This window comes from Scophthalmus maximus, chromosome 11, assembly GCF_022379125.1.
Source record: "Scophthalmus maximus strain ysfricsl-2021 chromosome 11, ASM2237912v1, whole genome shotgun sequence".
In the NCBI taxonomy this organism is placed as follows: domain Eukaryota; kingdom Metazoa; phylum Chordata; class Actinopteri; order Pleuronectiformes; family Scophthalmidae; genus Scophthalmus; species Scophthalmus maximus.
In genome coordinates, this window is record NC_061525.1 from 17,699,244 (window position 1) to 17,713,606 (window position 14,363).

General features: G+C 41.8%; 1 protein-coding gene across 2 annotated transcripts in view; it reads left to right on the forward strand.

The window, feature by feature from the left end:
* Positions 1 to 14,363, forward strand: part of megf6 (multiple EGF like domains 6) — a 52,372-nt gene that overhangs the window by 2,124 nt on the left and 35,885 nt on the right. For both annotated transcript variants that reach the window (XM_035623458.2, XM_035623457.2), the window contains exon 4: positions 25 to 129. In XM_035623458.2, the coding sequence (XP_035479351.2) occupies positions 25 to 129 (105 nt within the window). The remainder of the gene's footprint in view (positions 1 to 24; positions 130 to 14,363) is intronic.

Genomic DNA, 14,363 nt, shown 5'->3' on the forward strand with positions numbered 1-14,363 from the left:
GACTGTGATATGTGGTATCTGCAGGGGCGTGTGGTGCCAATACATGCTTCAACGGAGGCCGGTGTTCAGAGACTGGGGACCAGATATGTCAGTGTCCACTGGGCTTCAAAGGGACACGATGCCAGTATGGTGAGTTTTTCATTCACAAGTGCTGTAATCAGCACCATTTACCACAAACGAAATTAAGTTTGTCACGTTGCTAACCCTGCATGCTCCTCACATCGCAGCCGTTCATGTCCAATTGAGTGCTGCTTTGCTAAAGTCGGTTGCAAGACTTGCATCCTCTAAAGCTTTAATAGGCCCAGTTTAGCCCCCTTATGCTTTCACTTTGTAAAACCAGAATGAGCCTGTGTAGCTCTGATAGGACGAGGCTGCTCTGCGGGGGTCCCTGGGGTAGTTAAAGGCAAAAGAAGTGCTCTCCGGGAGGACTTCTTTGGCTTTGAAGGCCATAGCCTGGAGTGCCGTGGTGAACCCAGCTGAGCCTTCACTCTGTAAAAACTGTTAAGTTAATAAGGGTATCTGCAGTTCTGAATTCTTATGATTTAGAAAGTTAAAGCCTAACAGATTTCTGTCCCGCATGATGATGATAATAATACTAATAAACTTTATTTATACACCAATCAGCCACAACATTAAAACAGGTGACTGGTTTTAATGTGGCTGATCTGTTTTTTTATTTTTTTTCCATGAAGCCAAGGGTTAAACTATAAAATAAGATAGATCACACAACTGATGCTTAGATAACTCAAATTAGCTTTTTGTTGTGACAAGTTTATATATTTCAGTATTTTGGTAATAGAGAAATACGCTTATTATACTTATACGCAGCCTGCGGCAAATTACAGTGGATTTTGTTACTTTAACAGCAACAAAATCCACCTACCGGCACTTCTTGATAAGCTCACTCACTTTTTTAATTGCTGGAAGCAGTAGCTCAACTTCCTGGAGTCTCTGCTGGTTGCCGTGCCGCTGCTCTAGAAAACACATTACTTGTTAATTGGTGAGATGCATAGGTGCTGGTGATCAGATTCTGAACCGTCGTACCTGGTATCTGTCACCATTAATAAATGGTTGACACTCCAGACTTACTCTAGTCGCCTCCGCGCGTCTGTTCTCTCTCCCGTCCAATCCCCTGCGGTCTGCGTCAACACGCAAACAAGATGGCGGTTGTTAGTGTTTTGGAAGACTCCTGCAGAGATGGAATGGTGAACTGAGGATATATTTGGTTCCTGCCCCCCACGTTTGCGAACACACACACACACACACATACTGCAAAGGATTTCCCGTTTGGTTCCTTGACTTTCCCAGGAGGAAGGACATGCCTGCCACAGGTTGTAAACCGTTCCTTTCTCTTGCTAAGACTTTTCACAGGAACACGTCGTTGTTTGCCAGACGTAGCTCTCCCATCTGGTTGTTTTGACGTGGCCTCTTTGGTTTTCACACATCGGAGAGACAAACTGAGAACATATAGAGATAAAGTATTACATCTAATCAGGATGACTGTTTTTTACCTTCACTCTTTTACATCCTGTGCTTCAATCCACCTCAGTGAGAACTCACATTTTGCTCTTATTGTAAAACGCTTCTCCTTCTCATCTCTTGAGACAGATTTACTCTCACTCTTCTGCCAGAATCATTATACAAGGGAAGAGTCAGCCAAGTTCCCGTTTTCAGCCAGTTTCCTTAACTGCACCTATGCTGAATGCAGAAGCTTAGAGCTCAGATATTAAGGATATTTTGAAAGCAATTTAGCTGCAATATTTTAAAAGAAAAAAAAGGAATTACCATAATCTTCTCAGAAAATCTTTTAGTGTAATTGATAGAACTTATGATGACTAAATATTTCACTAATTCAAAATGATATAGACTAAAGTTGTATGCCTATTCAGACACTGTTGAGGGACGTTTAACTACAATAAGAAATCATTTACTGTGATCTGACAGACGGTGACTGCGTCAACCTTTACCCACATTCTCTGCCTTTTCCTTTTCCGTGTTTCTGAAAAGAAAACGTGCTTTGGAGACATTTCTCCTGGTGAAGGATCATGTAGTGCGAACAGCACAACAACTGAAAGCCTGCGATCACCGTTCATGTAGTATGAACAGTAGGTTACAGCGATCTGACAACTTTGAAAATTGTGCCCGAGGCCATAACCTGTGAAACGGTCCAAAATCTTGATTCATTCCTTGGTGATCTGAATAAACAGCAAGGTCCGGATACTGTCTGTTTGTGTGTACAGTGGATATTAGGCATGTATGGCACATTCTAGCTTAACATAAAGGACAGACCTTAAAAACCTGAATATCTGTGTGAGAACACTGAGCAGGATTTCACCAGGGAATCTTGTACATTATTGAATATATGTTGTGAGCTTTTACATTCCACAATGACAGATTTATTTCTGGTTGTGATACATGTTTGATGGAAAACAAGCAGATAAGGAATTGACCCTCTGTGAAAACATCTTTGAGTAATATAAAGACTCCTGGACTTGGTGTTTGGTCATGATGATGTTTTCAGATTTATTGCATGATATTTCCTGCATGTTCTTCTCCATTCCTAAGTGCTCTTGTAATCCTGCTGTATGTGATGTCTCTTTAACTGCAGCATGTAGGTATTTCGTATATCTTGGTCGGTTTTTCTGTCGCATCATATGACCACTTGGATGTGCAGGAGGTTGCTCGTAGTGCTGGACCCACAGAGAATTAGACGTCACAGCTCCACAGACCTTTGTTTTTCTTGTCTGGCCAAACAGCTTTACTGTGTCGTTTTCACTCTCAAAGCTCTCATCGACCCCGTGTCCAGCCACAGTTGGCAGTTGTTTTCATCAAAGCTCTAAAAACCAAATGTGACGTAACTATTCAGCACCGAATGGCACACAGATAGGTAGCAACTTGCTGGTGAACATAGTGGAGCGTTAAGCTGCAAAAGAACCAAAGACTTACCTCAGGAGATGGTGGAGACCAAAAACAGAGCTAAAAATGAGAGTTGATACTGGAATTTCCTTTGTCAGGTGGATTGAAACAAGATGCCAGACAAATGCAAATTTTGCTCCAAATCCACCGATTGTGTTTAAGCAGTGCTTTTGTGCAATCGGCCCACTGGAACCGTGAGGAGGTGAAAGCTGTTTAGTTTTCATGTGTGCTCCCCCCTTCTTTGGAAGCCGTTCCTCATAGCAATATTTTGGAAGAACATGAGTGTAAACACAACAAGGTTGTAGAGCAGATTAATCACTCGATTCGTTTTTAGTGTTCCTGACAACCTCTGTAGTCCTATTTAGCCACAAGTTTACAACCACCTCCTTAAAGACATACAGACTTCTTGAGTGGAGTAATTAGAATATGATGGGAAAATGTCTCGAGCTTTTGTTAAACACATGCATTGTTTCCGGCATCTGAACAAAAACCCATTCAGAAAACAAGGTTAAAAACTTTATTTTCAGTGGAGGGGTAACAGATCTGGGTCTGGCAATAGTTCAAGCTAGAATCCCTGCCCTGCTGCTACCCCCATCCCCTTTTCAGCACTCATCATCTACTTTCTTTTTTGCATGTTACTCTCATTGATATTTCTGCCAAGTTGCAGTGGTCGAGCTTACTGTGTGTTGTTGGGGGCCGGCCGGCCACCTGCTTCCAATCTCTGATATGAGACACAAGGCACCATCCTTGGACATGTATGTCACTAAGGCTATGGTGTTGACACTCTGAGGTAATTAACAGCCTGAACAGCCCGAGCATGTGCCGAAACACTGGAGCCTGTTCTTTAATAGTAACATTTACCCCTGCTTGTGAATGCCACTCTGTCTCACTCTATTAAGTCTTGGATTTGGCTTTGCTTTGGTTTAAATTGGTGCACGGGTCTGCTTGAAATTAAGAAAGCACAGGCACATAACAATGTGAGGACAGAAACCATCTGGTCCTCACTAAAGAAGCCTGGTTGTTTTCAAAGCACATTATAGACGAGTGATTATGGACAGTTCCCGAGACTGGATCCTGTTCTACTGGAGGTTTTAGCAATGTAATAAGACAGCTCATGACGTCAGCTGTTATTAGGAATTTTCTCACATTTAAGAAATAAGGGGGCAATTCTGGTAGTGAACATCTACACGCACGTAACACCACAGTCAAACCGGACCATCTCAGTGTAGTTTTACATCTTCTCTTTCACACACTTCTCTGGCGCTCGAGCAGGAGCAGGGCGTTTTGTGTCAGTCTCTGAGCCCCTCTTCTGATTGGCTGACTGTTGTCTGAGCGAGGCAGGGACAGAAACGGTTTGTAGCCTACTACTTATCCTGGTAAATCCAAATGGCCATGGTCAGTCAGTGGTGAAAGGAGCTGAACAGATGTTCAAATTCAAATAAAATGTTCCAGTAATACAAAAGAAAGCTGCAAGGCTCTCATATTATTATCCTTGGGAAGGCTGTGCAATGATATATTGGCTTCCTGACATTTAATGATTGTGCATCGTTTCCTTGACATTTTTTGTCTCGCGGCTTGCTAACTCAGAAACAGGTCTTCGTTGTCCATACTATGGGAATGGCTCAGAGTAGTGACTGTACAGTTGTGACATCACAATAAGGGACATCTTGATGGCTCATTTTAAAGCATATAGTTTCTCAATAAAGGCTGCATGTTTTTTCTCGCCGTATTGAGTGTTTTGATAATTTCACAGTATTTATATTGCAACTACATCTGCTGTATAAAAAACACCCCAAGGGAATGGGACCTTTAAAACCAGTAAAAGTGCTGCGGATATTGTTAACAACAGTCGATTTTCCTGTGGAACAGGTGAATCACAATTCCTTACATGGAAGATACAAAGCTTCTGGTGATGTGTATGGGTCAAAGGCTTCAGACAGTCATGCATAACTGTTCAAATACAGTCTGGACTGTATGTGTCTGTTAAGTGCCGTTTGTTTTTTTTATGTAAACGAGAGAGTTGGAGTGAGCAACATTTGCAAATAGCTCTTTGTCGTAACAGTAGGACAGGTCTGGACGCTTTGAGGAAACATGTCAAAGTGTTTGATTGCATTGGATGAAATGTTAAACTTCATGAAAGTTCACTTCATCAAATGCTTGCTCAACGTGTAATAGTTGAAATACAGCTATACTTGCAGCTGACACAGCTCTCTCCGACTGTATTCATGTCTGTAGTAGACAAAAATTCCGTAAGGAGCTTCTTTCTTCAGGGTTGTTAGAATTAAGAGATGAATAGAATAAGATGCTTACTCCGTGTGCCAGAGTTAAGGCCCTCAAGGCATTCCTCCTTGCAGACTCTTGAGGTCTATATTTTTCGCACTGAAAGAGTAGAGTGTTTCTAATATATGCTTGACGGGTGTTATTCTTGTCATTTATACTACATGGGCTCAGCTTGTGTGTTACTATTAGAAGTCTCTGTGGAGATGGAGATATAAAGCTTGTGCTTTACACATTTGTGAACAGTTCTCTTCTGCTATATCGTCTTACTTCTGCTGAGTCTGAGCATGCATAAAGTAAGCAAAAATGCATTTTCTGAATTATATTTAAAGCTACCATCCATTTCATTATGGTTCAAAAACATTTGCATCGTGGGAAAACTCTGGAAAAATGATCATGTAATGTCCTCAGTTGGTATTGTATATAATATATCTGATGATGATAATGACCTTAGCATCCGCATGTTTTTGGCAGTAATACCACACATCCCTGTGACTTTCTGTTTCACTGGTATATCTGCTCCTGCGATGAACCTTCACGAGAGAGCCGGTGAAACAAATTGCCTTCCAAAATGGAAGGCCCTTACTTCAGATTTCTGGAAGTAATTAAGCTGGAAGATGCAGTCCAAGTCAAAATTTCAAGGTGTGGTTACAGCAAAAACATAGCTGAAAGAAAGTAAATAAATCTAGACGTAGATTTAATATGGTAAAAAATGTCCAATTCCTTTTATGAAAAACGAGGTGCAAAAATACCATGTCCTAGGCTCTCCTGTGGTTTTTCTCACAACTACAGTGAACAGTGATGTCTTTCACAGGTTCGGAACAAATCCTCCCCCTAAAGTTAACTAACATACCATGCAGGGTTTATCCTCTCAGAGTCTTTGTATGCAGTTAGTTCCACTGCAGAGCTCCAGGTCAATTATACGCATTTTGTTTTTTGTCTCCTGAGTTACACGAGCCTCTTGAACCTATATTTCCCCTCATATTTCTTTGGCTATGAGAGGAAAACACATCTTTAGGCCTGTTATAGTTCCAGCCTTAGTAATTGTGAACAAACGAGGTGAGGACATAATCTCATCTGCACTAACATTTATGGAGCAAACTCTCTTGGTCATAACAGTTTAATACTGGATACAGGACCCTAATCTAAAGGCCAAGTTTACAGATTAGAGGTCTTGAATTGTGTCAAAAGTGTGCAGTTGAATTAAGCTATGATGGGAACCATATGGATATAATGAGGCAAGATTTAATTGTTGGTCTTGGTCAAGTTTCAAAGATTTGTTAAACCAAAATTTTTAGAAGGTTCTGGATGTTTGTAGGTGTGGATGTCATGACATTTTTGACAGCTTGGTCTTTGCTTTGGCTAGCCGCTCTAGGGCTCTTTTTAATCTGGGGTTACTACATTAACACTGGCCGCCTTCAGAGATGAACAGTGAGAAGTACTCACCGAGTCTTCAGTACTTTTATTCCTAGAGTGAAAACACGAATTTGAACATATTACTGCATATGATTATATATTACTGTACATTATCATATACAGTACTGATCAGCTATCAATATACATCCGAATGCCATGAAACAAAAGCATCAACTTTGATGTTCATTTAAAATTAAGAATTATGAACAGTTGAAATGTTGTGTTCGCAGGCCTTGTGTGACTCTCCCTGTAGATTAACCAACTTCTGTCTAAAAAAGCCAGAGGCTATTCACTTGTCATTTGCCCTTCTTACCTCCCCTTCCCGTTTTCATTCCTCACGATGTTGGAATCACATGCTTAAAATGGGTTTGGAGGATGCCGACCGGACAGGAGGACACAAGCAGCGGTGCTACTTCGCACTGCCATCAGAGGAAGAAGCTCATTAGGGCCGTAATGGCTGCCATATGGCAGGGAAGTTCTCACACGCTAAACAAGCACACCCTCATCTCCCCAAATGCATTAAGGCACTATTGTTTACCAGGTTAATGCTGTGTGGGTCGGAGCTAATGGTCTGTGTGATTGACCATGTGTTCCCAAGACTCACTGTGAGATTCCTATACGGTAGTAGTGGAGCTCTCTCACGTTGAAGGAGTCCGTCCTCCTCCAACTTGGGTTGGCTATATGGTGCGAGCATTAAGGTTCAAGCGTGTTAACAAGGGGTCACGGTTGGGATCCTTCAAATGGCCTTGGGGACATACAGTCTTTTACCAGATTTAGAAAAAACATGAGGCTGAAGATTAATGTATTATCTTTTTTTAAAACTGATTCTTTAAACGGGCAACTACAGTTTGTATCAAGGTGACTGGATACTTGCAAAATGTATAACAGGGGCAAATAGCATTAAAGCTGCATAACCGAGTACACGTGTTACATGGGGTTTCTCAGAAACAAGCGACGTCAATTACATTTCATGGTGTGGACATGGATCGAGACTAGTCCAAGATTAAAATCAATTTTCACAGAAAAATCTTTCTGGACAAGGAATCCGGCTTAATTCATGTCTGTGAAATCAGCTCAAATCTTTTCTTCTTCTTTTTTTTTAACTTTGTGATTCCAGGTAGAACACAAGGCGTACAAATCTACAGCCACGTTTCACCTTTTCTGTGCAAGACAATTTCCGTCCTACCTGTCGGAGATCTAAACAGGGATGGCTTTTCCAGATGTAGAAGGACCAACATTGACAGAGGCTTTAATGCAGATATAAGACAAAACGTTAAAGCAGGACATTCAGGGCAGGTGTACAGTTCCAGCTTCTTAAAATTCCTGATTAGGAAGATGCTGTATTGGACAACTACGTTCGTTAATTACTACGCTTGTAGATTAGGTGTGCTTGTGTCCACCGCGTAAAAAACGTGTAAATCAAAAAGCGGAGCAGCTCACAGTTTTCATCACTCAAGTTATTTATGCTTCGCTGTGAGGAAACAATTGAAGTTTTATTCATGCTATAAAAAAAACAACCAAAAAAGAGATGAAAAATCTATGCACAGCAAGCTGGAGGCAGTCTCTGAAAATCCTTATTATGTTATGAGCATAAATTCTGTGTCGAAGGTACAAATGGGAAACATGTGAGCTGCTGGAGCGAGGTGGTAAAAGCCTGCGACCATGTGATCCAGAATGTGAAGGATAAATGGTTCCTCACTTCGACGCTACAGTGAGAAGAAACAGACATTTTTCGCAGTGCGAGTTCCCACCTACCGCCAGTTATTCTAACTTATCCAGAATAAAATAAAACACTCAAAATGTGACTCTGCATCATCAAACACTAGCTCTGTGTTTCTTTTACTCTATTATTGTGTTGATTGATGACCCAATAACATCTGACGTTCTTCCTAAAAGTTGAAAGCCATGATGGATTGTATTCCTTTCTGTCCTGTCATTCAGTGCAACATTTTTTTTAAACGGTCCCGCTTTTGTCTCCGCTCTATGTGCTACTGGGCTCATTGTTGAAGCCCACTTCCCTCCCTGTGACAGTCTCCTTAAGATCCTCAGCTTTCCATAAATGACCTTCGACCTTTGGCCGAAGTCTCATGGGACCCTGTGTTTTTTTTCCCCCAACAGCACTTGATGGACATTTCTTTCCTCCGCTTAAATGCTATATATACTGAGCAGATAGGGCAACAAATCGTCTGTCACGGCGGTCACATCTGGCGTTACTGGCTTAAATCATAGTTAGAGGAATGAGCATGGTTGATATAAACTGTGCATTCCCCAAGATGAGAAGTCAAGGGATCACCAAAGTCAGTAGGTTTCATCCACTGGGGATCATGAATCTCTGTACAATATTTTATGGCAATTTATTTTGCTGTTGAAAAATGTCGGTCTTGGCCAAAGAGGTGGACTGACCAAAAGTCCCATCCCCACAGTGAATCACATTCATATTGACCTATTGGCAGCGGTTGATTAGGTGATTCGATTCCAACCAAACACGCATGCCATCGAAACTTGTGCATGTCACTTAGTGCTCCCTAAGGCAGTTGCAGGGAAATGTCCGGAAATGTTCCTGAACTTTTCCGGAGGGGTTCATGTGAGAATGCAAATGTGCGCAAATGTTAATCCAGACATTTCATGCCATTTTTCTGTCAGCCCCCTAGTAAAATTTCTGGAAAATGTCCAGAGTGAGCCCATGTGAGAATAGAAGAAGCACATTTTTAGAAGATTCATGGCGTGCAAGTTTGCCAAGACGCCACTCCTTGCCTGACTGTTCCAGAATTTTTCCTTTTGACGTGAATGCGTCTCTTGCAATCTCTTGCTGCGTTCTTCATAATGTCGACGACAAACTCCGGATTATGTTACTCCCGATTTTGCGGACATTTGCCAGAGTTCATGTCTGAAAACCGCTAAAAAAGCCAGAGAGTAAAGGCACATGTTACGGCAACAATGCATTTGCCGCAAGTTGTAGCGCCAGTGATTCATAATGAATGAATTCATAATGAATGAATCACTGGCTGGCGATAAGGCCAAAAGAAAAAAACAAAACAAAAAGACCTGATTGAGCAAAAGGAAATGGCAGATGGGGAGTGAACCTATCACATCATCAGGCGGAACATCTCAGCATTGAATTATTCCAGGAGTATTTTTACAGCTTTATTGGCTGATTGTCCTGCAACAGACCCTCTGATGTTCAAAAGAGAAAGCAAAGAATGTTCCCCTTTCAGACAGTTTCCATTCGACCACCTTTGCGGAGCTCATGTTGCGATATCAAATATGTTGTCTACTTTTGGTAATGTGTCATTTGTGGTTAAATGAAAAAGAAAAGGCAAAAAATGCACGCGTGCTGTGAAGTTTTATGAGGGTTGTAGGCTGCGATAATAGACTCCCTGTAGATTAACCAACTTCTGAGACAAGTTGTTATTAGTTTGGAAAGTTGCATTGCTATTCTGTGTCAGCGTGTTACAATAGAAATGTGGGAATGAAGAGTTTTGAGAATGTGAGATGCCAGGGATTCAAATTCCACCTACTGAGGAAGAAACTGTAAATCACTTGAGGTCTGAGTGTCACTTACAACCACTGAAGTCTAAGATCCAAAACCTCTGCATTCATTGACCATGGGTTGAGAAATATGCCATGCGGCCAAGACCTGCTGATCCAGTCATCGATCTTGACTTTCTTTGTCTAATGTTTTTAACATCAGTTGAATTGACACATAGTTGGACATTTGCTTAATGTCCTCGTACTTCATTTTCTTTTTTCAACAGAGAGGAAGAGTGTCGGTCCTTGGAGAGATTGGAAAAAAGGGCAGTACTGTACTGTAGAGGACAAGTAATGTCAGTAACACCTAATGAGATAAGCAGGAGGGCTGATGTTTATCTGCAGAGAACATCAGAGCACTCGAGCAGCTGTCGGTTCTCTCCACTGATGGGAAACCATTATCACCCCTATTCATATACCAAGAGGAAACCAACACTTTCCATTTGATTCTGGGCTATGAATGATCTTTTTTAAAAAAGGAATTTGTACATATAATGTGAGAAATGGGGTTGGATTAGTTGGGGTTTTTTTGAAAATGTATAGAATTCCTCTGTGCTGAGGTAAGTGGTATGTGTCGTCTATCGTGGCGGTCCATCAGTGCAATGAAGACTGATGATCATGGTGTGCAAGAATGAGACTCACAGGCCACATGAGGGAGTCAGTGCTATTGCACGAAGTGGCGTCGTGATGTAGTCCTGGAGAGTCAAAGCACTTTGTAACATTTTGATAGACTATGTGCTTAAATACCTTAAACAATACTGGGTGACAGGTTTGTCTCTGTCAGATTTCCATGGTATATATATGGAACATGGATAATCATAAAGAGACTCATGAGGGAAGTTTCCCCCCTTATAAATAAAGATGAGTGTGTCAGACACTTGAGTGAAAAGGCCATATTTTGACTTTTGAGGCCTTTTATCTTGGAGGATAAAAGGTCGCCCGTGCGACACTGGGCAGGTCTATGGAATCGTTTAGAAATAATTGCGTGCATGCGTGTGCGGTCGCGTGTGGAGCTCTGCGGCTGCGGCCCGTGAAATGCAGCCAAATGCACGACAGCTGAGATCTCGATGCCTACGTGTTCCAGGGCTAGCGCTGTTCGGGAAAGTCAAACAGGATGGTTGCCATGAGTGAAATCCTCCAGAGTTGTGTGCGGGTCACAGTTAATCTGATTACGGGCCGGTTCTCGGAGAGACAGCGAGCGGGATGTTTATGTGTACACGTGTGCTGAGATGCACAAAGCAATTAGCCACTCAAGGTTATGGTTCACAGCGAAGCGTCCGACTGGTGTGGTTATGCGTGAGGAGAAGCCTCAACCCTGCGCCCCATCTGGATCTATTTATGTTTACTTTTCTACTCAAGCAATCTATTAAATGTACAACAGTGAGTAAAATAGTCCAACGCTCAGGACCCCTCGACTGAAAGTCGGTGAGTGTCCATCGTCTAGCCCGCGAACCAGACGAATTCTGGGAGCTCATTTAAATTTGCTATCAGTCTGGCAACTCCATCCGTCAACAATAGAAAGACAAAAGGTTTGGAGCATTTGTGACTCCACATGCACGTTTCGTAAATGATCTCAAGAAGTTTCAGTTTGGTTTTTAGCGATTACCACTATCTTTGTCAGTAATCATGCCGCCGTAAAATAAATTTGTCTCACAATACTGCCATGAGATTGTTTTGTGTTTATGTCTTGTGTCGCTCTGGTCAAAATGCCAAGAGGCAAGGGATTGATTTAACGGATTAAGCAATAGGAAACAACTGGAAATCCTTATTTTTTTTGCCAAGGAATTTCCTTTTTTTTTCTGGTTCTTAAAAAGGACCTTGCATTTGCACACTCAAAAAGTGTGCAGATACCATGTGGATTCTTCTAAGCTTTGACTTCAAAGGAAATCTATCTACCAAAACTTAGTGAGTCAACTTATATTTCATTCTGTCTTCATAGCAAAAAACTTTCTTTGTTTAGCACTATGTTCACTTGATGATGGTCTGGTTAGGCCAGAGACACAAGAGCGTGACTGATCACTTTCAGGATAGGCCAAGCCACAAAGGAAAACCAAAAAGCAAAAATTAGATCAAAGTTTTTTCGAGCTTACAGTTAAGATCGACGTTATATTTAGGAAGGGTGATGAGTTCTGGAAGTGTAGTTTAGTCAGATTTAAAAAGGTATGACTCGCTGCCTTTTAACCGTCATGTTATCCAGACATTCTAAAATGCATTGACAGGGAGTGGATGGATTAGATTTTTTTTTCTTTCTCCCTATCGTTGGCATTTTTTAGTGATGGCAAATGACCCTGAGCCGACATGGAGAGCTCATTAGGGCTCTCAGGAGCTGCGGGATCAAAGTGGGGATGTGTAAGGGGGCAGGGCCCTGAGGTTAAGGGCCCATGTCGCCTCCCTATGAGTTAATGAAAAGTGCAGAGCAGGATTGTTTCTCTGTGTGCAACTACGTTCGTGTGTGTGTGTGTGTGTGTGTGTGTGTGTGTGTGTGTCAGGGTTAGACAGAAAGTTTCTTGGTTTCCCCCCTAGTGAAGGAGAATGTGCTGAATGCTGAACTTCTGCGTGAGTAAAGGCTTGTAAAAGTCCAGGCAGGGCAACGCAGCCTAGGAGGCCACTCAGCTGCCAGCTATTTATCCTTTGCTGAGGTTGACAAAACACATTGAGAAAAATGGGCACAATCGTCACCAGCCAATTTGTCCCTTATTTTTCAATATGACAACATAGGGAAAGACAATGAGAGAAGAGTTGAACCAGAAGGACAACATTATTGAAACATAGCGCGACTCTCCAGATGACCCAGATGAACCTGCCTGACCTTAGAAACCAAGTGTGGGTGTGGCCTGAAGAAAAAAAATGGCGACCCATCCTTAGTTTCTGAGGTCTTGCAGAAATCTGCAAAGGCCAAATTAACAACAACTCAATATAAAAATATAATAACAAATATAATTCCTAACTTCATAGAGTTATTCAATATATCTTCATCTTCATGGAATTTGTAAATGGGGAAATCCATGTGGTTGTAATAAATTCCACAGTTCTAAACTACTGTGCTTTGTGTCCCATCTTAAATAAAATGATTTGAGTAGATAGTCCAAAATGCATCTCACACACGTCAGCTGGAGGCAATTTTGTCCTGATGGACTGCCGGGGTTTTGTGCAATTATCAAGCAGTAGCGCAAAGTTGTTGTTTTTTTAATCAGGGCTATTTCTTTGTAAATGTATACTCATGTGCAAACACGTATATGAAAACAGAGACATTATCAAATATTTTTGAGAAACAGGGGTTGTTTTCATTGTCTTTTTATAACACTGGCCATGTTGTTAACCGCCGTCTCCCTCTGATCGGTGCTTAAGAAACCCATAAAATACACGTGTAGACATAACTGACGAGTCCCTGAAAAGACCGACCGGGGGATGGTGGCACTGCTGTGAGTCTACTCATTTAGCATGTTCAAATCCAAAACAGAAATTGTTTTCAGGTTTCTTACCGGAGGGGCTTTTGGGGGGGGGGGGGCACCTACACTGGCTATTTCTTATTGGCATTGCACGTACCTGTATGTGCTTTAGATTAACATCTGCATGAATACCTAAACAACAGGATATTTTGAGAAGGGAAATTTATACTTCTACTACTGTGTCAACAAAGCCTGAACAAATTATAACGGCAGACCTTGAGTTGTTGTCATGTGCTCTACACAAACAAGCTGCCAAACCCCATCTCTTGATGTCCTCTATCTCTCTTTTTCTTTTCCAAACTGTTTCTCCGAGTTGTGCCTCTGAAACTTCCTGTTATTCAAAGATAAACAAGCTATTGCTCAACGGGCTTCCATCAAATATTTCACCAGATGGGAAGAAAACGCTGAATCACTTTTCCTTTCTCCTCTTGTCACCTGTAGTCTTCCTCCTCAACGGGGGGGGCGTTTCATTTCTCTGTCGCCGTCTCATTTTTCCAAACGAATCATACAACACTGTATCGTCTGTGAAAAGTTTGGCCGCGCCGCTGCCACGTGGACTGGAACTACAGTGGCAATAGCAGCGGTTCAATCGGCTGAATCAGGGTAAAGTTTATGCAAATATCTTTACAAAGTGTGCACTGGTCTTAAAACAATGGCATCAGACTTGCCAGGAGCGGTTTGGTTTTTCAGTCTGGCAGTTTATTTCTGTCGCAGACGGCTTTAAAAGTCAGAGAGGACAGGATCTACGCAGAGATGAAGGGAATTCTTTTGCCTTTG